Raw genomic sequence first — 25,253 nt, 5'->3', positions numbered from 1 at the left:
ACCAACTTTTAGTTTAAACAAATGCAACTATACCAGTGTATTATATGGAGCAACTCCCTTTCTGACCCCCTCAACACAGGTACCCGGCAACTCTTATTCTCCCTCAAAATTTCCGTAAACGCAAAGTATGCATGTGTGTGTGAATCAACCTACGAGAGTATGACAGTAAAGTTAAGTGTAGTGTATAATCTGTGATAACATCTACGTCTCAAGCCAATCTCCTTTAGTACGTGCGCAGTATGCGCCCGCGCACCTTACGATCAAGTCTTGTCTTATAAGACTTATAACGTGATTTTATACTTATCTGTTTTATTTATATTTACATAGGTATTATAAACAATTTTCGTGCAGTGATATGTGAATTGTGTAATAATGGATAGAATCAATTTTACTATCAATGGCGAAAGATTTTCTTTGAGTAAGTTCTATTTTGAAATTAATTTGAATGTGGAAACTATAGCAAACTATTTTTTTTATTGCATACATGACTGATTTCTATGTTTGTCAGTAGTAATTAATAAGTGAAATAGGCGGTATTTATTAGAAACATATATTTGTATTCTGTATAGAGGTCCGGCAGAGAGGTCATTAACCCGAATCGGAATAAAAACAAAACTTGACATAGCTATGTATAGTAGCGAGTTTTTGTCGCCATTCGGACACTGTAATTATTGAAACAATTGAATATTTATTGACGTTGTCTAACGTATGAATGTACTCTATTATCTTTTGGAGAGATAAGCAACATAGTCAGAGATTATCTTAGTGCCTAAATTAGAAAATGTGTTGTATATATAAAAAACAAACTATCAACAACTGGATAAATGGTGATCAGTAACACAGGGGAAACTTTATTCAGACACTATTCTCTAAACAATGCAACATATATTATAATGCTCTTAACATATTGTTATTTAAGAGAAAATAAAGATTTTTTTATCATTGTTTTGGCAAAACTTGTAGGTAATTATTGACAACTTAGATTAGAACATTCTTTATTCGACACCAAGAAAATTAACAACACAGGAAATCACAACACACAAAGAAGAGTACAATTAGCGGTCTTATCGCTAAACAGCGATTTCTTCCAGACAACTTTTGGATGGAGTTTATCTGGAGAATACATTGAAAATGGGCAGTTTAGTAGTAGTTTTAAAATCTACTTTATCACATGGTACTTAGTTGTCCAAATGTTTCCAAGTTTTGGACCACTTCTAGTTGCTAGTAATAAACAACGGGTCTCATACCTATTTTATTATTGTTATAGACATAAGACGCCCTTATGGTCCCCTACATCCGTTAATAGAATCTTCCCAATTGCCTTCTAGAAATATATTTTGCTCAATTACCACTCGCAGATAGGTATAGAATTATTTCTACTTATAGAATTCCGTAAGAGTATTACTACAGTACATATTGAAATAAAGATGATAGGATTTTCTATATTTTTCTTATCGAGTGAGCTACAGTTTTAATCACCTAGTCTCAATTTTTTTTAATAAAAAAGGCCTCTGAAATGGAATTGTAACAACGATTGCTTCTGAGTAGCATTCGGGGACGCCGCGCCGACTTTAGGTGCCCTCCCAAGCACGGGGTTGTAACACTTGTAACACTGCGAAGATGCAGACTCCGGGCTACTTTGTGAAAAAATCTTATACTGGGGATTCGAACATAAGACCTCGTGTACAGCAGTCGCACTATGCGACAACAAGACCAACGAGGCAGATGAGTGATACAATGATGATAAAGAAGTATAAATAGAAAGTATTTCATCAATAGCTTTGTATTAATTAGTATACAATAATGATGTTTACATAACATGTGCTTTCTATTCTCTGATGACTTGCTAAAGTATCATTAGAGTTGTTATAATGACCTACTTTGATGACTTTTAACATTGATAAAATGTGTATAAGTACCTACTTGATATGTATCTCTGTTTGTCTGTTTATTTTTGAGGGTTCGTAGTCACGAACCTTTGTTCCTGTCAAGCACTTGACAGATTTTTTGCTAAAGACCCGTAAGAGTTCGCACAGCTGCGTAATATTCTATAGATACACGAGAATATTATTGTTTGTTATGAGGGAATAAAAAAAGGCTGAACCAATTGAGATGGGTAGGTAGCGGTATTGCAGTATTTTATCCAGTTAGGTACCTACGCGAAATAGGCAGATAGTCCTCTTGTGGCGCGGGTGAACCCATGTGTAAGACCTAGTAAAAATATAAAACCCACGAATGATATCTAGCCATATTCAAGTGACAATCGATTATTTGTTTATACCAATATTAAATAAATGGCGCTCATACAATTACGGTTATAAAATAAGGTGGAAGTAGGAAATCAATAGGATATTTACAGGTGTTTTTTTAAACCGAAAATAAATAATTATGCATTGGTGAATCAGATGTTACGAAGCTGGAATCCAGCCTTGAATCTAAATAATTATGGTTTAGAATATAGTACCTACCTACCTAATCTACCTACATTATAGGTGCATTGTACATGTACACCTATATGGTGCAAAGTACAATATATGTATGCTAACATATTCTACATAGCCTACCTACTTCGTAGTTCCTTTATTAAGTACTATGCAAAGTAAATCTGAACTAGATTTAATTCGTACAACATTATGACATAGCCCTTTAAATTCCTGAGCGCAATTATCAAGTAGGTATTTGGTTGTTGAAACTGACAATTCTTGCATAATGCTGAGACAACTTTCATTTGTCAGTCAATAAGGGCACTTTTTATGTAAGTAGGTACTTACTAAGTTATATTTGACGTGGTTCAATATTTAGTATACTGATAGTGACATAGTCACGAGTGTTTTAGCCATAATAAAATGTTTTAATCTAAATAGGTAATATTATTTCCAGGCACATTCTAATGAGCCTTCTTGTCTTCCTGAAGATCCAAATATCTAATCACATAAAGCAAGTTAAAAATATTTTACTGGTAGGATTAGTCGTATAAATAATAGTAGAACTAGTCAGTCAAAAGCCTAATTTACGCATAATGTAGGTCATCTAACGGCAAGAATAGCAAAAACCACAAATAAAGTTGGCACTACTTTACCAAACTTTTTGTGTCCTCTACCGTTGTATACCTCTTTTGTGAGTTTTTAAGCAACATCATTTCAGTTAAATATAAATCATTAGTTTAAAAACACGATCACGTCAAAGTTCATGACAAGACCACTATTAGAAGTCCCAACACAGCTGTGATACCATTGTTCCATCATGAAGTTCCAGTTCATTATCTTCCATCTCCATCATCAGACCAGTTCGATTGTACCATTTTATTGTATTGTCATCAGAACTACTTACTTACAAGATGTCTTTTCATGACTCTACGACCCTTTTAAGATGGTTAAATTAATAACTTTAGATTCCATTACATAGTTTTTACAGGAATACATCATTATCATCATGTCAGTCAATTGCCGTCCAATGCTAAACGTAGACCTATCCCAAAGAACACCATGCTCGCCCCCTGAAGGGTGTAGGTACCTACACCGGTTTGCCATAGGCATGCAAGTAGACCTAATAAAAGTGTGCTAAAAATATCCTTGTTGTACTTCCAGCCGGCACAGAAGTGAGTCCACAAACCTCGCTGAACGACTACATCCGCAACTACCTTCAGCTGCATGGCACAAAGGCGATGTGCTACGAGGGGGGGTGCGGCGCCTGCGTGGTCTCCGTGGCACAGGCCCATCCTGTCACCAAGGAGAAGCATATCTTTGCTGTTAATTCTGTGAGTTTATTCTACATCATAATGTTCACAATACATAAAAGAAGTACACTAATACAATTGATTATAATCGGCCTAGCTTTTCGGGAACTTTTTAGTAGGTACCTAAGTACCAGGATTTACAACGACTGCCCATCTGGCGTCCTCAACCCGAGCAACCGGGTACGCGTTATCAAGATCCCTATTTATCTCAGACGGCAGACTTAGGTAGATGATCCATGGATCCTGTACAGGGTTTTTTCGCTCAAATTTATTCGAATTAATTCAATTCATTCCTTCGTCAAAATTGAATTGTCAATGAGCCACATAATTCTCGGCTGGAATTTGAACATCTTAGGTCATCGTTGGGGATAGTTAGAGACCAGAAAGTCTTGAAGGCTGGAAGACAACTCCAAGAAAATTAAGAAAAGGCTAAGCAGATAATGATGGACCAGACCATTTCCAAGCTTTTTGACCCAAGAATGTTGGTAGGTATGTGTATGTAAACAAGACTGCAACAACTTAGACCGGCTACAGTCACTAGTTTAACTTGCACAAAAACATGTTAGCAAGCATGTTTATTTTATTTTCGTGCGGATGGGAATCTCCGAGCGGTGTGATCGAGAGGTGAATCAACTGCACAAGTTCATGGACACGTGAACATTGACATACGTTGAATTAATCAAAAACTCAAAGGAAAATTGTTTGTGTATGTTAAGTAGGAATTTTGAGGTTTACCAACGTTTTTTTGCTTACCACACGTAAACTTTGAACTCTGAAAAATATTCCTTCGTCATAGCTGTGGGACATGCTATTAATCCGTTAGTTAATCAGTTTCTTACCTATGACGTACCTAATTAAACATATACGTATAAGGATAATAGGTACCTACTATATCTAATCGTAAAACCGCAAAGACCACAAAATGATTAGAATTTAAACCTTGAGGTAAAAAATTGTCGTACATTCGTGAGTGGTGAGGGCATTCAACAATACAATGTATGTATACATATTTAAATAATAAATAGTCGTCAAGGAAAACTCAAACAACAAAAACTTGTTTCTAACCACAATGAGACGAAATGTTTAGGTATTTACCTTATTTAAACAGATCCAGTTATTATTAAAATCTTTTATTGAAATTAGGACAAGATAAGCTCTTTTTCGTCCCTTCAAAGATTGCAGACACGATAGCAGCCCCAAATCGCTCAACCTTTTTAGTTAACTACCTCAACATAATAAAAGTTTTTTACGGTCCCATTGCACGGCACAAGCGTCTTCTCGTACAGAGAAAGAATGAGCGATTGCTCCCAGTTGTCGATTTCAGACAGATGTTTTCCTTCTTTCTAATTTGGTCATTGATCTCCAAGATATACTTAAACAGTACACATAACTTAGAATAGTTACAATGGTACCTACATACATGCCTAACCTGGAAATGTCATACGTCTTACTTATCTTGAGAGGCTGGTGCTTTGAACGACTGGCCACCACCACTACATATCTTTCTTGTATTAAGGAGTGTAGAATGTAATAATGAATCGCTGGAACCTTGGATCCACCCACATACTTACATTAAAAAGCAGATGATGTTGATGAGCTACTATTGACGCCCCATGTTATATTTCAGTGCCTAGTCCACATTCTGTCATGCCACGACTGGGACATAACGACCGTGGAAGGCGTTGGGAACAGAAAGGATGGGTACCATCCCATCCAGGACCGTTTAGCTTCTTTCAACGGCACCCAATGTGGGTACTGCACCCCGGGATGGATCATGAATATGTATAGGTAAGTTACTTTTGATAAGTAAAGAGTGGGTCCATTGATTCATAGGGTCTGTTGATACATTTAGTAAAATTGTCATTGATAGAGATCGTAATATCTGAAACGAGGACAGAGTATTTTTTTACCAAATTGCTTTTAAGAGTAAAGAACAATAGCAAAGTTTTAAGAGTTTAAGGGAGATGAGAGAGAATTTTAGTTATAGAAAAAAAGCTCGATTAACGATATCTTTTATGATAAACAAATCTATATAGGTAATATCTTCCACAGCCTCAGTAAAGCCAAAAAGGATCTCACGACAAAAGAAGTGGAGGACTCATTCGGGGGGAACATGTGTCGATGTACTGGATACCGGCCGATCCTCGATGCTTTCAAGAGTTTCGCCACAGATACCGACCCTGGGCTGCAGAACAAGTTACAGGTATAACAAAAAGTTCAGAAAGTAACACCAAATTTTGAATCCTTACTGATAAGTAACGCCAAAACTACCGAATATATTCAGATGAACTTTGGTATACAGATAGTCTAGAGATTTTAAAAGGACATCTACAGCCTTTATCCGGGTGCGGGGACATAACCGAGGGGACTACAAAGTCAGTAAAATCAGTTTTTCAGTCAGAAGTTAGTTCTTCTAGTTCGACAACGTGAAGTGTTAAACAAAATTAACATATTTCTCACATTTAAAACAAAATCTTTCGATTAGGACTTAGAAGACCTGCACATAAGGAAATGCGCCAGGAAATGCACTCGCAAGTGCAGCTCATCTGATGACGAGTGGTGCATCATAGAAGACAAACAAGGATCACTGATGCAACTGAACACATCTGCAGGACGGTGGTACAAAGCGAATACAGTACAGGATATATTCAAGGTAACTTGCAAAAATATTTTCTTTATAATCACGATACTAAGGAAATGTAGATGTGTGCTTCCTTTTTACATCATTTTAGTCATACTAAAAGAGTGAAGTTTAGCTAAAGAAAAATACATTGTATACCTCAATAATTTCTTAGAAAATTAAAATTGCTCATTTTTTCCCCGTCAGGTATTATCGCGTGAAGGTACAAACAGCTACAGGCTTGTCGCAGGCAACACTGGACGAGGTAAGGTATCTGCAATATTTTTATCAATTAATTTATAATAAACTTCTAATTATTTATTTCAATTTCTTCATTTACATAAATAAATCTAAATCTAAATTTCGAATTATGCTTTACGGCCCCTCAAAATTAAAGTCCCTGATGAATAAGGTCTCTACATCTTCAAACCTTTTTAATCTATTTTATTAAGTATCTTAATCATCATCATCTATCAGGCATTCCCCAAGGCACATCCATCGCAGTGATTTATTTTTATTACAAATAAGATGGCCATTTTCATTCCAGGAGTCTACCCCATAAAACTAGAACCCAAAATTCTCATAGACATATCGACTATAGAGAATCTAAAACTGGCGCTAGCTGATGAAAACCTGATCCTGGGCGCTGGGATGTCCCTCACCGAAGTTATGAAGACCTTCAAGGAATGGCCCAAGAAGAATGCAGACTTCGGATACCTGGCGACCCTGCATGATCACTTAGATTTGGTGGCACACGTACCTGTAAGAAATGTGAGTGGTCATAAGCTTTTCTTGATCCTCTGTGTTAACTGACAATAATGAGAGAGGGTACAGCTTTTGGTGCAAATGTATAAATAACAAATGAAGCATGATATAGATACAGATACAGTCCCAATTGTATTTAAACAAATACGTCTAGATTTACTGCTAGATAAGACTATTCAAATGAGCAATTGAAAATGGAAAATGCCATAACGACTTTGGCGAACAGTAGGTAGGTAAATACTTGTTCAATCATCGCTCTTGAAGCCACTTGAATGACATAATATGATGAACCTCGAGACACACAAGTGCCTGTATATTATGATAAAAATTCACATCAAAATAAGCGTGTTAATAATCTTGTGTGGTAAAAAAGAGTTCATGAGATTTAGAACTATGATACCTTGATAAAAAATTGTTGTTTCGTGGGAAATTATGCCCCTGTGCAGCCACTGTATCAGTTTAACTATTGTTTATCTAAAGGCCTATAAAAAAGATATAATTTGGACAAAAACTGAGACAAAATATATATTTTGACTCTTGGTTAGACGACTGTATTCAAATCACGCAGAATGATCATTAAAAAATTAATTTACAACACTTGTTTGTAAATAATCTCAACTTTGGGACGTATAAAGGACATATCAAAATCGGTTTATTTACAAATCGAAGAGTGTAATAATCGAGACTTACGGTAGTACGGTATCAATGCTCCCCAACCATAAAAGTTTTACGTATTTTTCCTTAGATTGGAACAATTGGAGGAAACTTGGCGATGAAAAATAAGCATCCCGACTTCCCGTCGGACTTATACCTGATGTTGTTAGCCGTTGGAGCGACAGTCACTATAGGTGTGTACAAAGGCATATTTTTATCTAGCTAGATATCAAGGTCAGAAAAGATTAGAACTAAGAGAAATTGAAAGAGATGCAAAAGCCAGAAAATTATTGATAGCATTGGTTCGGTTTTTTAATTTTAATGTTTAGATCGCTTAAAATTCTTGGTTGTAAGAATAAATTAGTATTTCCTTCCAGTTAGCAAGGACTTAAGTAAGGTTGAAGTGAAAATGCAAGACTTCTTAAAAACAGACCTCAATGACAAACTAATATTTGATGTGAAACTACCACCCTTGTCAAATACTACGAACATCGTTAGAACATACAAGGTAATTGCAACTCTATCCCTAACGAAATAAGAATCTATTTTATGTGTGGCTTTGTGATCATAATCTCAATTTCTCTTTTCAGATAATGCCTCGCGCGCAAAACGCTCACGCCATAGTTAACGCAGGATTTCTTTTTAAAATAGACTGTGATAAGAAAGTCACATCCTGCAACATTGTCTATGGTAACATTTGTCCTACTTTCACGAAAGCGACTGAGACAGAAAAGTTGCTGGTTGGTCAGAAGCTGTTTACCAATGAGGTTTTATTGAAAACATTGATGAACTTGTCACAGGAAGTTATGCCCGTGGAGATACCTCCTGAACCCTCTGCAATTTGTAGGCAGACGTTAGCTTTAGGTCTATTCTATAAGGCAAGTAATTTTACATTGTCTCAAAAACTCGCTGGAATCGCAAACCGTATTTTTTTGGAAAGCCCAAACATTAACTTGATCACTTAGATACAAAACAAGAACAAAATCTAGAAGTTATTTGACAAAATATTTTTTATAGCCTTCCCATTGCCTCAACCATGAATGCTTCAAACGTAGAACATAATCAAAAAGTCAACATTTGCCTCTTTTTGGGCAACATAATAATTTGTTTTGTCCTTCCATTTCAGGCAGTTCTCTCAGGGTACCCTGACGCTAACAAAAGATACAAATCTGGTGGCAGTATATTGAAGAGGCCGGTATCTCACGGCACCCAAACTTACGAGACGGATAAGACGTTATGGCCCTTGAACCAACCGATCCCAAAGCTTGAAGCTCTCTCACAGGTAAAGAGGACCCAAGACTTTCCTATATGTCTTTTTAATTCAAATAGCTGGTATTGATGATCTTTAGTTATTGAAATTTCTCTGGGAGGTTTCCAATATCATAAAAACCGTTATGCGTTTATCATCGTCTTACAAAGACTGCTACTATCTATACAGTTATGTATGTAAAACAGGAATACTCTTAACAAGAAGTAGGTACTCTGTTTTCTCTTTCTCTTCTCTCATATCCTATTTCTGTTTTCCTCTTAATGTTTTTCTTTTCTCAGTGTTCAGGAGAAGCAACGTATGCATGTGACATTTTCAGCGGTCCCCGCACCGTCCATGTGGCATTCGTACTGTCTGATGTCTGTCGCGCTGAAATAATTGAGTTCGATGTTAGTGAAGCCCTGGTATGTATTGTAGGATTTTAACCAAAACTGGCAATTTTTTTTTGATTTATTTAGTTAGCAATAATGCCTTATTTTGGGCAAACTCTGAATCTAAGGTCGGTGAATAAGTCATCGATATACAGAAATTCTCTTAAAATATTTTGCTTTGGAAATAATGAGCTCTTGAGAACTACCAGAAAAGTGGTCCTCAATCAATGTCACCTTGAGTAATCACATTTATGTTTCTACAACCAGCAAATGCCAGGGGTCATCGCCTTCTTCTCGGCCAAAGACATTCCAGGGAGCAATTCCTTCACTCCCACCGAAGTGCCATGGATGATAGCTGCCGAAGAAATCTTTGCGTCAAAGAACATCTTGTACTACGGTCAGCCAGTGGGAGTTATAGCTGCTGTAACCAGGAGAGCGGCCGAAGCTGCCGCGGAAGTCGTTAAAGTGAAATACAAGAAGTTAAATGATAAACCAGTACTGAACATCAGGGATGCCTTGGAGGCCCATGATAAGGAAACAAGGGTAAGACTTTTGTCAATGGATCTTAGTTGCCGCAACACAGATCAAATGAAGTTTTAATTTCTTGGCGTCAACTTTATTACATTCTTGGCAAGTTTAGGCTACATCTCCACTAGTAAAGACGGAGCTTGTCAACGCAACTAAATAAATCAATTGTGTTGTTTCTTAATGCAACTTACTTTAATTTTTAACTTTTAATCTTCACACTTGTTACTACACACATCTCTTTTGGATACCCCCTAGATATAAAAACAAAAGACTATCAAACTGAATTTCCACAGCTACACAAAGAAGTAACATTAGACCCTTCAAGAAGAGGCACAGACGTCCGACATACGATCAGTGGCTCATTCTCAGTACCAGGCCAGTACCACTACACCATGGAGCTTCAGAGCTGTGCCACTCAGGTCACGGAGAACGGCCTGGTGGTGAGGTCAGCTACCCAGTGGATGGACCTCGTGCAGGTCGCTGTGGCTAAGATGCTGGACATGGATGAGAATCGGTATGTTTTCCTTTTTTTTCGAGTACTAGCTAGAGGTTTCATCCGCATCTTGTAGGGTAGGGACCGCGCATCAGTATTAAGTAGCCAATGGCCTTCTTTGATGAATAGCTACTCTTCCGATGAATACTCTTCAGCTTTGTTATATCAGTAGTTCAAATATATTATTAAGAAGTTCGGAACGTAAGTATAATTTGTAACTCCAACGACAACAAGACTTCCGTTAGTTCAGAGAGATCTACTGGTATTACTTTGATTAAGATTTCATCTTTATACGTGAAAATAGTGTTAAGAATAATTCAATTAGTCCGCAGTTTTGGATTGGCAAAAAATATTGGACACGTATTTTTTATTTAAACAAAACATTAAATATACCGCAATGGAGATAGAGAGTGGGGGTTCGTGACGTCACGTCTGTAAAATTTGTTTGTGACAGAAAATAAAAAATGAGTGTCCAATAGCTAAAAAAACGGACTTATTACTTTTGCATTCATCATGTCCATTTAACCTTCCAGCATCCTAGTAGAAGTGCCCCGCGTAGGCGGCGGTTACGGCGGCAAGGCTTCGCGCTCGGCGCTGGTGGCGTGCGCCAGCGCACTGGTCGCGCACAAGCTCAACCGCGCCGCAGTACTCGTGCTGCCGCTGACGCAAAACATGCAGGCTATCGGCAAGAGGAGTGCCACTGAGTTCCAGTATGAGGTAAGTCAAAATAATATAGATAGTTCTACAAGATGAATAGAATATCGTTTTTTTAAGCATTAATGTACAGACCATGTCCCGCCGATAGGCAGACAAAATTAGTCTTGGCAATCAATAATAATAAAATGTACGAGTATATGCACATATTCTAATGCTCCATATTTTTTTCCAGTGCGGCGTAAACAGCGACGGCCTCATCCAATACCTGAACGTGACGTACTACAGCGACTGCGGGTGTTCCTTCAACGACTCGCCAGCTAGCAGTGTGGCAACTGTCCTGACTAACTTGTACATGAGTGATACTTGGAAGATCGTGGGGTACAGTGTGCTCACTGACACGGCCAGTGCTACGTGGTGTAGGGCTCCTTGTAAGTGACCGTTATCTACTATGTTTTATATTGGGTAAAAGACAAGCCAGTACCTATATGCTTCCTAGGAAAATCAAAACGACCAACAACACAGACTATATTCACTGAGACTATAGTCTCCGCAAAAAGTCTTTCTAACTCCTCTAAATGTTTGTTTCCAGCAACAACAGAAGGCACAGCATTCATAGAACACATAATGGAACGAATCTCCCATGTGACGAACAAAGACCACGTTGCCGTCAGACTCACAAACTTATCGCCAAAACACGACACTCTAAGAGAGATGATCTCAACCTTCACAATGACAACCTCCTTCAACGACAGAAAAGCAGAAATTGCCAAGTTTAACAGCGAAAACGCGTGGAAGAAACGAGGACTTAAGATATCAATCATGTCTTACCCTATAGAATACTCCTGGAATTACCCAGTTACAATATCTGTGTACCATGGCGATGGGACGATTGCTATATCCCATGGAGGAATCGAAATGGGCCAAGGAATAAACACGAAAATGGCGCAAGTTTGTGCTTACACGCTAAAAGTCCCCTTGGAGAAAGTTGTGATTAGGGGTGCTGATAGCTTCGTGTCCCCTAACGCTATGGTGTCGAATGGCAGTATTACCAGTGATTCAGTAGCTTTTGCTACAGTGAAAGCCTGTGAAGACCTGAATAAGAGATTGGAGGCGGCTAAGAAGGAACTGAATGAACCGACGTGGGAGGAGGTGGTGAAAACTGCTTATGAAAAAGGTAACCTTTCTTTAAGCATAATAGAAAATACTCTACAAGGCCCAGATACCACCAGAGCGGAGCGGAAGAGTTTATAAAACAAACAGAAGAATATAGTTTTTCAAACATCTTATCGCCCAGTCAGTAGCGTGGAAATTCCATCATTTGTTTAAAAACTCAGCGACTCTGCTCTACTTTGGAGGTCTGCGCCTAAACTATCAAACACAACAACATGAAAGTAACTAATACATATTTTCGTATTCCAAAAGGTATAAACCTCCAAGTTACATACATGTCGTCACCGAACGACGGTCTGGTAGGCTACAACGTCTACGGCGTGTGTGCAGCTGAGGTGGAGTTGGACGTGTTGACTGGCAACCACATCGTGAGCAGACTGGACTTGCTCGAGGATACTGGAGTCAGCATGAGTCCTGAGATCGATGTGGGACAGGTGGGTGGATCTTTATATTATGTCCCGTACAATAGAGAATGTTTAAAGTAACTTATGTCTGTGACAAGAATATACGTAGTACCAAGTTGCCGACCCTGCGAAAACACACTTCTGAGCAAATACCGATTACATAAGAATAAGAATATCATTTATTTGCATAAATCATGGTATTCAAGATGGTAACTTAAAATGTAATTGAAGAACATTCATATTTTGCTTCATCGTTTTGATACATTTACCTACATATTTTCATCAAAGAACAAAAATCATACGATTCAAGAGAAATAAGACGAAATCGTTACTTTCTACGGTCACTGGCAAGACTTGTGCTAGTTACTCCATATTTACCTTGGTGTGTAGTAGTCTTTCACTGCCCACAGATTGAAGGTGCCTTCATCATGGGCCTCGGTCTTTGGACTTCTGAGAAGCTGGTCTTCGAAGAGGCCACTGGCCGTCTGTTAACGGATCGGACGTGGACGTACAAACCACCAGGTGCTAAGGATATTCCTGTGGACTTCAGAATTATGTTTAGGAGAAACTCTACCAATGCTGCTGGTGTGCTTAGATCTAAAGGTGAGATTTGATTCTCTTCGGTGAGAAGGCATACATAGATATGCACAGATGTTTTTTTTTTGCAAAATTATCATCATGATGTTTTGGAATTGATCTGCGTAGCTTCCGAACGACACGTTTTCAAATTTTTATCCAGTATTTATGAAAATGGTTGAGTACCACTCCTTATTACAAACACCATGACATTCGCGAACTTCAAGTTTTAAAACTCGTATTATCTTACATGCACTTTATGTAATCTATTATTGACTGAAACTTCTACTGTGAACCTATTATAGCTTAGATCTAAGCTAAATAGCTCACAAAAAGCAACGCGTAAATGCGGCCGTGGTAGGTATTAGCAATTCTGCTATTTCCCAGCTTTTAATAAACCTATTAAAATTTCCAGCGACGGGTGAGCCTGCGTTAGTACTAGCCGTAGTGGTGACACACGCGTTGCATGACGCCATTGAAGAAGCGCGCATAGAGTTTGGCTACCCAGACCAGGATTGGGTGATTGTAGGTAAGATATGCGATTATATTTTTGCTGGCCATTAGACAATGATTCTTCTTCCCAGCAAAAACACATAGAAAGAGAAGGATTTTGCGTTACGTGCTGTCTTTTGTAAATTCTGCCTTCAAAAAGTGCTGATTTTCAGCCTACTTTGATTTGGGAAAAAAAAATCTTTGATAAACGTTTCATTTTCTACCATTTTAGACTAGAGAATAATCCTACGCAAACGATAAAAAAAAATATCCAATACGATGGCAACATGAAAATAAGAATTCTGAATAATTAGTAGCATTATTTTCGGACTGAGCTTGTTTGTTTTAATTACAGATACTCCTTACAACGTAGAAAATATTCTTAAAGCGATATCTCCCAGAATAGAAAGCTACAAATTAACGTAACAACTAACCATTAACTTTTGAAGCAAGAAGACGAACCAAGAAGAATTAGGTATGGATAAGATGGATAGTAGTATTTTAACTGAAATACGTAACGTTAAGCCTATTTATATTTATAAATTATGTATGTAATAAATAATGGGTAATTTTTTAAACGGTTTTATTTATTTTATTATTTATTCATTCTTGGGTCAAATTTAGTAATTCAAATTTCACCCTCTTCCGGTCAACCGATTAATCTGAAATTTTGTATACACCTTTAATTCCGATGACAATACAATATAGTAATATCAATAACATTGTAAATCCAATATGGCCGCCGGCACAAAATGGCGGATAACGTAGATTTTATCAATCCCATCAATATGGGTATCAAATGAAAGGGCTCAACAAGCAGAATACAATATACTATAAAAAATTGAAATCCAAGATGGCGGCCGCTACAAAATGGCGGATAACGTAGGTTTTATCAATCCCATCAATATGGGTATCAAATGAAAGTTCTCAACCAGTAGAATACAATGGACTATATAAAATTAAAATCCAAAATGGCGGATAACTTAGGTTCATTTGATACCCATGTTGATGGGTCTCAACAAGTAGAATACAATTTACTATGCAAAATTGAAATCTAAGATGGCCGCCGCTACCAAATGGCTGATAACAATTTTTTATCAATCCCACCAATATGGGTATCAAATGAAAGGGCTTCACAAGTAGAAAACTGTCAGTAACTCCAGCGGGGCCCAACAGTGCCAAGGCCTGCCTGGGCTGCGAGATTGTTCGAAAGAGTTACCACGGCCCTGGTACATAAAAGGCCTACGACGGAACAAAACGGTTCTTAGTCAAGAGTCTGGCACTCCCTCACCGCTGATGACCCACAGCAGGAGAGGTCATGTGATGATTTTTGGGGTCGTTAAAAAAAGTATCTGGAAGGGCTATGTATTGAGGAATTAGATTGTAATAAATTGTCAGGTAAGAGACCGTGTAATAATGATGCACTAAATGAATTAGACAGAATGAGGAATATTCGGTAGGCATTTTCATTAAATACTAAAAACTAGAAAATAAAAAATCGGTAAAAAAACTTTTAAGTTAAACGGTTTTATCTTATGTGCACTGAAAACTAGAAAATAAAAAAATAGTTACTTACCTGTCAACCTACGTAGGTGGTCCCGGTCATATTAGACTAAAATAAAAACGTGGGGCCCCTGTGAAATCCTACCTATGGCAAAGCATATCTTTATACTTTGGTAGATCATGAGCTACGGCTGATTATTGATTGTCAAAATCTCCAGTTACGATTATAGTAAGTCGATGCCTCTATATGCCTCTAGAAGAGAGTACTACAGCAATAAGTTAATGGGCCCCACGTTTTTATTTTAGTCTAATATGACCGGGACCACCTACGTAGGTTGACAGGTAAGTAACTATTTTTTTATTTTCTAGTTTTCAGTGCACATAAGATAAAACCGTTTAACTTAAAAGTTTTTTTACCGATTTTTTTAAACAAAGGTCATTTTACTTGTAAATTTTTCATTTAAAACTAAATACCTACCAGACAATTATTTCTTACTGAATGAAATGAAACAACATTCACGAAGTATCAAGTTTATTCTTTCGTGATGTTTCCAGACTTTTGAGCAGTCTTTCGCTGTAAACATTCCATTTCAAGTATTGACGCCAGAATCCCGCCAAATAATTTGACAGACGAATCACAATACCTACGTATGCGAAACTCGCCTTTATTTTGAAGGAGAATTTGTGATTTGATGTGTCAAGTTATTTCGCAAAATTCTAGCGTCTATAAGATTAACTTATCTGTTAATAACATGAATCTATTGGTAAACACACTGTTTTTAATATTATTCCAAAATGGGCTTACTTAAAATGAGAACAACATTATTCCGTCAATGCAATAGACACTCCATTATTTTCAATAATTCCCGCTAAAATAACAATTCAAATATAATAATAAAGATAACTCTCGCGTCGTTTATTCAAATAAAATACAGCTCATATTGTACAGTGCAGTCGCGGCTCTCGTTACGGTAAAGTTTCATGTGTGTGGTGGCGTAAGTAGTGGATGGTTTCACTCCATGCCGGGCGGTAGCGGCTCCATGGGGTTTGGCGGCGGCACGGGTGCTACGACCGGCATCGGAACGAAAGGCGGCGGTTCCTGCTGTTGGATAGAAATAATGCTATAAGTATACTGACTGAAGTAAGGAGTTAACGATGCATTGTAAGCAACAAGCTATCTATTTTATTGAAGCTTTGGGGTAGTGCCAGTATCATAAAACCCCAGTGGTTTAGTGGTCTAAGATGGGTTTGCGCTGGTCAGTGACCTCAGCAGATATTACCTGGCACGCGGCTCGCACGTGTGCCGGCAGCGCGGCACGCTGGTGCGGCGGGAGCGTGGCCACATGCGTCTGTAGCGCGCGGACGAGCCGCGGCGACTGAGCCAGTGCGGCGATAGCGCGCGGGTCTAGCGACACGAGGAGGGGGGCGGACACGGGCACCAGGCGCTCGCAGCACTTCACCCAGCCCTCCCAAGCTACTTTGTTTAGCCACACCTAAAAAAACATACGGTAAAATAAAAATTCAAACTGTTTAAAAATCACCCTGTATTTTAAAAGGTCGTATCTAAGTTACAGCTACGCGAATGCATGAGCTTAGACACAATCACAACATAAAAAACAAAAGCAGCACACACAGATTCTAAATTTGAAAAAAAAAAACCCGTTCTCACCTCCTTTTCAATGAGCAGCTGCAATATATTGAGTACGAGTGGCCCGAGGTTGGGGTACAGCGTTAACGCTTGCAGTACAGTTCGCATCATCAGCACTGGGATCTCTGGTTCTTCCGTCAACCTCTGCAGTACTGCTGATAGTACCTGAAGAGGAATATGACAAGTTCATAGAATTAGCACATAAGGTAGTGCATGTGGAGCTATACAGATGTACACAGTGGTAGTATGTAGGGAGAGTACATAACAGGGCATATAGGGGGAGTATATATAAGGGCAAATATTGTGGGAGTAGATAAGGGGAACATAGTGAGAGTACATAAGGGGAAATATATGGGGAGAACATAAGGGGGGCTAAAGGGGCACTACATAAGGGGGAATGTAGGAGGAGTACATAAGGGAATGTAGGGGGCGTACATAAGGAGGCACCTAGGCGGAGTACAGGGAGAACACTGGAAGAGTACATAAGAGGGTATTTTGGGGGAGTACATACAGGGAAATATAGGGATACCTAATGCATAAGGGGAGTATATAAGGCGGATTGTAAGGGGACTACATAAAGCGGAATATAAGGGGAGTACACAAGGGGTATATGGGGAGACTACATAAGGGGGAGTTCAGGGAGAGTTCACAGGGCAGTATATAAACAGAAGGAAAAGTACGATGTTTGGAAAGTCTTTATTTACTTTCTTATTTTATCCTTGGGATACAAATATACTCACGTCTTGCGTATAAGTTTGTTTCTCGGCGAAGCAGAGTGCTGTAGCCTTTATGATGTACTTGAGATCCGCCTTGCTCGGGTCTATCAGATGCAGTGTCACCAACAGCTCAGCTGGTGTGACTGGAATTACATTTATTTATGAACTAGCTGTTTCTGGGGGGAAAAACTTCCCGCACCCGGATAAAAAATAGCCCATAACCTTCCTCTATAAATGGGCTATATGACAGGAAGACATATTTTCAAATCGGTCGAGTATAATGTTAGCATTGATATTTGCTACCTTCACACAAAAATTATGGTATACCATTGTGTTTGTCATTCCAAGATCCAGAACCAGGACCGTTGCAAGAATGTGAAAGTACCCATCATGATGACTGTGTCAAAGTAATATTATTATGGAAATATAATAAGTACACTAGACTTATAAGTTTTAATTGTAGAACTGAATGAACTATTTACTTACAAATCATTATACTATAGACTGAAATCAAAAACAGAATATTTATTTAATATTTAATTCACTATTTAATACCTGATCCTTAACTCAAAGTTTTAGCACTAAAAGTAGGTGTGTCTAAATAACTTACCTGGTGAATTCTCATCGTGTGGATTCTGTAGGCCCAGGAGTTTGTTGAATACTTCTTTTACAACCATGGGATTTAATTTTATTAACTTCGGCAGAGCTGCAAGGATCTATGGTAATAAAAAAGTAAAGGTAATTTTTTGTTAAGGCAATAGGTTATTCCGGATAAGTTTACGTGTGCATAGTTTAAGTCTTTTTTTCAAACTGAGCATAAATAATTAAGCCAATGCCAGAAAGTCTGACAACTAGCTTTACCATGGAGTTCAGAGTTTCCAGGTAACTCGTTTGGGGAGGTCAGATAGGCAGTCACTCTATACAGTACACTGGTACTCTGGAAAACTGGAAGCCGATCCCAATATACTTTAGGAAAATTCTAGGCAGATGAGTAGTGGCAATTAAAATAAATTTGTGTTCTTACCTCTTTTTTGGACAATCCAGTGAGCACGGGTATGAGGAACCGCACATCTGATACTCTGGTCGCGTACAGCTCGCGGACTTTCGACACCAACTCCTGTGATGGTGGGGCTGAGGACAATATTAATAAATATAACCACTGCGGAAACGTGCTGTGCAGTTGGCAGCGGATCTTCTATGAACGAAAGGTTCATACTCTTACTTCCTGGCTTAAAATCCCTAGGATGAAGAAGGAACTGGCATTAAATCATAAATCAACAACAAAATCTGTCGCTTGGTTTTAAACATCATATTCATTGTTTGCTGAGCCACTTCAAAATAATGTTGCCACACCGTAAAACCGAGCGGTAAATCCGCTAGTGTGAAAACGCTGCCAAACGGTCTCAATGACATTTTAAAAAACCTAAAACTTCACTTTTGGCAACTTACCTTACGAGCTGCAAAAATTTTGATATTTTCGCAGACCGACCTATTTGGGGGGTTAATGGCAGTTTCTAGCTGTTTGACGTACCTTTCTCGGTGAATATATGCACGAGCCGCGTGAGCAGTGTCTCGGCGCCGCGCGGACACTCGTCCTCGCGGCGCCTCGCACGGTGGACTCGATGTAGCTAACCTAACGAGCCTAGCCTTTTTGTAGCTCAATGATTGTCTAAGGAGACTGTCTGACCCCTAAAGGACCTAAAAACCTTACCAAAGTGACTTCTAGAAAGTAAGTTTGGGAGCTGCAAACATATTGATATTTTCGCAGACCGACCTACATATTTGGGGGCATAATGGTAGTTTTTAGCTGTTTTACGTACCTTTCTCGGTGAATATATGCACGAGGCGCGTGAGTAGCGTCTCAGCGCCGCGCGGACACTCGTCGAGCAGCGCCACGTAGGCGTCGCTGAGCTGCACGGCCTGCAGCTAACCTAACAAGCCTAGCCTTCTTGTAGCTTAAAGAGTGTCTTAGAAGACCGTCAGACCCCTAAAGGACCTAAAAACCCTACTAAAGTGACTTCTAAAAAGTAAGTTTGGGAGCAACAAAAGTTTTGATATTTTCGCAGACTAACCTATTTGGGGGGAAAATGGCAGTTTCTAGCTGTTTAACTTACCTTTCTCGGTGAATATATGCACGAGCCGGGTGAGCAGCGTCTCGGCGCCGCGCGGACACTCGTCCAGCAGCGCCACGTAGGCGTCGCTGAGCTGCACGGCCTGCGCGGCGGCGGCGCCTCGCACGGGCGCCTCGATGGCGCGGAGCACGCAGCGCTTGGCCTCGGAGCCCGCGCAACCGTATACACGGGCTATTTCGATTATTAGCTCTGAAAATTGGGCACTCTTTTAGTATAGAAATATATAAAAATATGCTTATGTGGTACTTTGAAAAAGTGCAAAAATAAGGGGGGAATTTTTAGTCACTATCATTGTTTTTAGACCAAAAAGGATATCGATAGTTTAAAGGAGATGGCCAAAAAAACACCCAGAGTCGACAGGAACTTCATATGTATGATTGGATTCAGTATAATTTGTGGATTTTAAAAAGTATTTCAAAACATCTAAAAACCATGGGGTTCTCTTTTTATAACGTTTTTTCGATCAAGATTTTAGTTCACAAAAAAGTTTACTTTTACTGTTTGATGTTCGTTAGAAGTTGAATACAGACTCGTGATTGGACCGTTTTACAATGCTAAGTCATTTGTTATATTTGACAATGTCACATGGCGCGATTTTCAAAGACAATTTCTCCAAAAACATTTCATAGCCAGTTGTGAAGGTTGCATGTAACTGCGAAACCTCTCCAAGTAGGTAAGGTCGGTGCTTAATCGTATCTGGAGTGGTTAAATACAAGACCTTTTAATCACCAGGCTAACTCTGAAACTATGGGGTTATTACTAGTGGCTTGTGTAATGTTAGTTTACTTTGCTTTTTTATGTCCCTTGATGTTAATAATCTTTAAAATCAACATATATTCAACATAACCTATTTTTGCGATAATATGAAATAGCTCCTATACCCCATGGATTTCAGTCTGGATTTTTTGGCACCATCAAAGGTCTATCATAAAGAACCTATTGGTAACCATTTCGTTGCTGTCGATTCTGGGTTTTTTTTTCTATGAAAATTTGGCCATCTCCTTTGGAATACGAAAATGCGATGCAAGTCTGTCGGGGTTTCCACGTGTTTATCAAGGAATGTTGTACTAAGGAATAAATTCGCATGTTGCTGTATGCAATGGAAACTTGTAGATTGTTTGTTATAAAATGCTCTTCGGATAATGCTCAAAATTGCAATAATTTTGTTAGAGTTAACAATCATTTGCAAAGTCGATATTATAAAGTTCCTTCGTTAAAATTGAAGTGTTTCCATCAATACACAAACACCATTCAAACTCACCTTCATTCTCCACCAACAGTGCCATCACAAGATTTAGACAGATATGGTACAGTTCATCGGACCAGGCCACCCGTCCCCTCGTGTCACATAGCTCCGGAGGCGGGTGATTCAACGCTATGAACCCGAGGTATAACAACGCGTGCTTCTCAATAACCTTGCGGACCGAATCCGTACTGCGTTTGTAGATTTTAAGTGATGACTTTAGTACAACGTCGCGTATTTCTTCGCTCTCGTTCACTGGAAATGGAAGAAAATGTTATACAATGTTGAACTTTGAAAGTGCAAGTTTAAGGTGCATTGTCGAATACAATAAAATCTTAAGGACTTCGCATCAAAATGATTGGGAGCACGTTCCTATATGACTCTTTGTCATAACTGCCTATTGCAAAAACTGCATTATTATCGACTCTAAAATTTGAAACAAGTAAAACTAGATAAGTATAAGTAGGAAATTATCAAAACTTATACAAGGACTAAATACTTACAAACATGACACAGCAGTGATGCCACATACTTATGCGCACGCGGCGGTCGCATCAGACACAACTCCTCTAAAAGGTCAAGCGCGAGCAGTGCCACCTTATCCTCCGTCACCAAGTGCTTCAGATAATCCACAGCTTCATCCGTCACTACCGGACACTCAGAGTAAATCTTCCTTAGCAACATATCCTTTGCACCCTCCATTAAAGGGTCCCCACTTTCGCTAATCTGTGTTATTAACGCACAAAGCAACTGATTGTAGTTCTGATCGTGTTTCTCGTGTACCTTTGGCTGTAAGGTAACCGGGTGACGGTTGAAGCCCTGCATGAAGGCATACTCCTCATACAACCATGACAATGCCAAGTCGATTCTATTCGTAGGGTCTTCTAGTATGTAATTGAGGACCAGTTCCCGTAACTCTGGTGTGTAACTTGATGCGAATATCGTGATGAACTTCGCACGAATGTTGGACGCGCCCCCTATCGCACTCTCCTTCTCTGCCGCTAAGATTCTGCTGACAGCTTGTAAGATCAACCGTTCTTTTATCTCCTTAGGTATTGGACGCGTGATTTCCTGAAGTTTTAACAACTTCACCTTCTGTTTTAGTTTAGGTACCGTAGGTGTTTGCGGAGGCACAGGCTTTTCTTTATCCTTTTGCTTTCTTTCTTCCTCTTTCAAATGGTCTTGTCTAGTTTCCTCCATAAGCTTTGAAACAGCACTTTCTACCTGCCTGTCTGCCTTTGTTGACTCTTGAAGTTTCGCTACGGCGTTTTTAAGAGTAACTTTTTCTTCATCGTCTCTTAGCAACGGTATTTTAGCGGCTAAATCAGATAGAGGCGACGTCTGCTGTGGTGGTGCTGCCACTGGCTCTTCCTTATTATTTATCACAGCTAGCAACATTTTCGCTAAACTCCTCTTTTGTGCCTTCGAGCCAGAGTTAGGAATAGGTTTGTAGACATTCACAAATGTGCTCGGCATTTCACTAGGCAGGTGATTGACAAGAGTGTGTGTTACGAGGTTCACAACATTATCTACATTGTTTAACCCATCAAATATTGAATCTTCTGTGGGAACTATAGGCTGTCTTATTACGGGAACACCACTGACAGTAGCAGGTTGACTATCATCATCAAAGAGGTTGAAGTCACTTCTACTATTACTGTTACTGTCACTACCCTGACTGTTGCTCTGAGGAGAATCTATTCTAATCCTTTTAGCCGGCGCGTCCCCATTCTTAATTTCCCCTAAACGTTTATTCCTCTTCTCTTTCGGCATTACTTTATTTATCTCCTGTGTGGTCATTCCTATGTCGATCAACAGCTGTGTCAACTGTGGCATCATATCGTTTGAAGAGGGATGCTTTATTAAGTTCACAAGCAGCATTTTAAGATGTTTCCGAACAGAATTGACCTGAGACTGCGACAGTGTAGGCGGTAGCGTCGTGTGTAGGTCGCCTAAGGCCTGTATGACTCGCGGCATGAACTTCGGCCTGAATTTGGCGAGGAGACAGAGTGTCGTCATACAGGCCATCAAGTTCACACTAGATATGTGTTGCGAGTTGTGGAATTTTACTAGAAGCTTGAATATGTGTCTGGAAGATGGAAATGACGATATATTTATAGCTGTGTTCCTATTTGTAAATATAGAAAGCAGAGTTTCTGATAACTCAGGTTCTAAATAACTCAGGATTTAAATATAGGTTTAGTTATATAGTTATAAGAATAAAATGTCTTTTTTGACTGTGTAACTATTAAAATGTCATCTCAAAAAGTTTATTTTTATCCAATAAACTTCTTATAACTGCAATTAATATTTTAAAACTCTCACTTACTCAGATTCCTCTTCTAAAGCCCTCCTATTGATGAAAGTCATGTTAGCCGGCAGGGTGTCCAGACTGAACTCGTCTCCGGCTCCATCGGAAGGAGTCTGTAGTAATACCACTTCCTCCAAGAACTTGATGGAGTGCGTCCTGATGCCCTCGTTGTCATTGTCTATCATGTTTAGTACTAGCAGCTGTTGATAGAAATTGTAAAAGTGTATAAATAGGTGTCATTTTGTAAATGTGCTCTCATAAAGAGGGCACACAAAAGAAGTAATCATTACATCTTTTTTGAAACTGGTTTTTGCCTATAAAATTAATAACTGTTTCCTTGTAATATCAAAACAAAGACAATTGAGTTGAGTATTTGTTTTATTTTAAGATAGCCGTTTGTCCACAATTTCACTCGCATCCCATGGGAACTACTACCCGTACCAGTAAAAAAAAAGATATAGCCTATGTCACTCAGAAAAGAGTATAGCTATTCAACAGTGAATTATTTTTTTACATTGGTGCAGTATTTTCATAGCCTTTATGGTACCAACAACAACAAAAAATGTTTCCTTATTATATTTGTACAGATAAATAAAAGTAACATACATAATACACAAATCAATATATGTAAGAGTAGTAAGTAGTCAGACATACCTTCAACTGAGTAATATTCTCCCACACATACTGCATCTCGCTGACATCTGTAGCTCCCTGACAGATCCACATCAGCGTGTTACGGTACACGATACTGGACGCTTGTATCGCTCGCTTTTGTACTGCGATTACCGAGTCACTGACTAACAGACGCAGTTGAGCTATGATTTTTGGTAGATATTGCCGATGTAGTTTGCTGAAAATAACAAAATATGGGTTCTTGGTGTATTGTATGTCAATTTTCCTTTTTCAAACTATTTAGAAGGTTCCCCACAGCTCTATTTGCATCCCTAGGAAACAAGTACCTTATGTATTTTTTTAGGCTCTAGACTACAGTACAAAATATCATTTTAAATGATTTGTTTTGGTGTGAACGACAGAGTTACTATTGCATGACTTTATACATAATATTGGTAACAATAATGCAAACATTCTACATAGTTCATTAAACAGACAGTAAATAAGCACTATGGTTAAAATAACTCTAAAAAGCATTTAAGACGATGTAATTAAAGAAGCATGACCAAAAGTCAGGTCATCAGCCGAATTATTTTCCCTCCAATGACAAATAAAGCATGTACTTATGTTTTTGTACATCTTTGAAAGAATTAGCAAAAGTTACCCTAGTTCAATGTGCATCTTTTTAAGACAATACACAATTGACAACAATACTATAATGAGTTACTATGACAAACAATAACACCTTTACTCACCTCAGTTCTTCAATAAACGAGATGACCTGCTTCTTGACATCAGTAGACTTATCATTCACGTACGCAAGAATGTTCTCCATGTAAAGAGGAAGCATGGATGAACATTGGTGCAGCAAGAGTTCCACCACTTTCCTGACACAATCCGCTCTCCGATTGCCTTCCGACATCCCCGCATCGTTTATCCATTGTATAACCTTTAGAACAGACAATACTCAGCTTTTTAACCCATACAATAACCATTTAGAACAGATTTTGATAAAAATACAACGATATTTTCGTAAGCTTCGCGCGTTGATTCCACGAACCTGGTTTTGAGCGGCGGTAATACTCTGTTTGCTAGATAAACTAGCCATTTTGTTATATAGTTAAGTTACTTATAATGTTAAGAAGTTAATTAAATCGATCTCATCGCTTATTATCATTTAATCATTAGAGAAATCAAGAAAATTTTATGAACAGCAAACAGATACGATCACATCGCAACGTTATATGTTAATGCAAATAAATTAAGTAGTCATGTTAGAATGAGATGGATACTATTTGAAACCGAAACGTTGGTCGCGTTAGAAAGAGACAAAATAGAAACTTTGCACATTTGTA

At 38.6% G+C, this 25,253-nt stretch overlaps 2 protein-coding genes across 3 annotated transcripts; one reads left to right on the top strand and one right to left on the bottom strand.

Moving 5' to 3' along the window:
* Positions 1-235: 235 nt before the first annotated feature.
* LOC110372130 (uncharacterized) lies at positions 236-14,249 on the top strand. Its single transcript, XM_064038496.1, has 21 exons — positions 236-418; positions 3,588-3,757; positions 5,364-5,524; positions 5,789-5,939; positions 6,222-6,389; positions 6,564-6,621; positions 6,904-7,127; positions 7,867-7,969; positions 8,153-8,283; positions 8,366-8,657; positions 8,906-9,057; positions 9,324-9,446; positions 9,681-9,956; positions 10,235-10,455; positions 10,968-11,151; positions 11,324-11,519; positions 11,681-12,265; positions 12,514-12,695; positions 13,076-13,268; positions 13,657-13,770; positions 14,089-14,249. The coding sequence occupies exons 1-21, from the start codon at positions 373-375 to the stop codon at positions 14,157-14,159; spliced, it is 3,801 nt and encodes a 1,266-aa protein (XP_063894566.1). The 5' UTR covers positions 236-372; the 3' UTR covers positions 14,160-14,249.
* Positions 14,250-15,751: 1,502 nt separating this feature from the next.
* On the bottom strand, positions 15,752-25,152 carry LOC126053505 (symplekin). Of its 2 annotated transcripts, none has more exons than XM_064038441.1 (13): positions 24,959-25,152; positions 24,654-24,847; positions 23,941-24,136; positions 23,305-23,486; positions 21,479-23,064; positions 20,994-21,230; positions 19,715-19,921; positions 18,625-18,731; positions 18,211-18,316; positions 17,625-17,743; positions 16,906-17,049; positions 16,517-16,729; positions 15,752-16,338 (listed from the first exon to the last, which is right to left on the bottom strand). In XM_064038441.1, exons 1-13 carry the CDS (start codon positions 25,004-25,006, stop codon positions 16,249-16,251), a joined length of 3,429 nt encoding a protein of 1,142 aa, XP_063894511.1. In that variant the 5' UTR covers positions 25,007-25,152; the 3' UTR covers positions 15,752-16,248. The 2 variants fall into 2 exon arrangements, with proteins under 2 accessions (XP_063894511.1, XP_063894512.1); XM_064038442.1 differs by having other exon boundaries at positions 15,752-16,335.
* Positions 25,153-25,253: the final 101 nt, after the last annotated feature.

Source organism: Helicoverpa armigera, chromosome 16 (assembly GCF_030705265.1).
Source record: "Helicoverpa armigera isolate CAAS_96S chromosome 16, ASM3070526v1, whole genome shotgun sequence".
NCBI lineage: Eukaryota > Metazoa > Arthropoda > Insecta > Lepidoptera > Noctuidae > Helicoverpa > Helicoverpa armigera.
This window is presented reverse-complemented; position numbering and strand designations above follow the sequence as displayed.

Coding starts and splice junctions, on each gene's coding strand:
- LOC110372130 (XM_064038496.1), top strand. CDS start 373: ATGGATAGAATCAATTTTACTATCAATGGCGAAAGATTTTCTTTGA. Junction 419..3,587: donor TGGCGAAAGATTTTCTTTGA/GTAAGTTCTATT, acceptor TTGTACTTCCAG/CCGGCACAGAAGTGAGTCCA. Junction 11,152..11,323: donor CCACTGAGTTCCAGTATGAG/GTAAGTCAAAAT, acceptor ATTTTTTTCCAG/TGCGGCGTAAACAGCGACGG.
- LOC126053505 (XM_064038441.1), bottom strand. CDS start 25,006: ATGGCTAGTTTATCTAGCAAACAGAGTATTACCGCCGCTCAAAACCAG. Junction 18,732..19,714: donor GCATATATTCACCGAGAAAG/GTAAGTTAAACA, acceptor TATTGTCCTCAG/CCCCACCATCACAGGAGTTG. Junction 17,050..17,624: donor AACAAACTTATACGCAAGAC/GTGAGTATATTT, acceptor ATTCCTCTTCAG/GTACTATCAGCAGTACTGCA.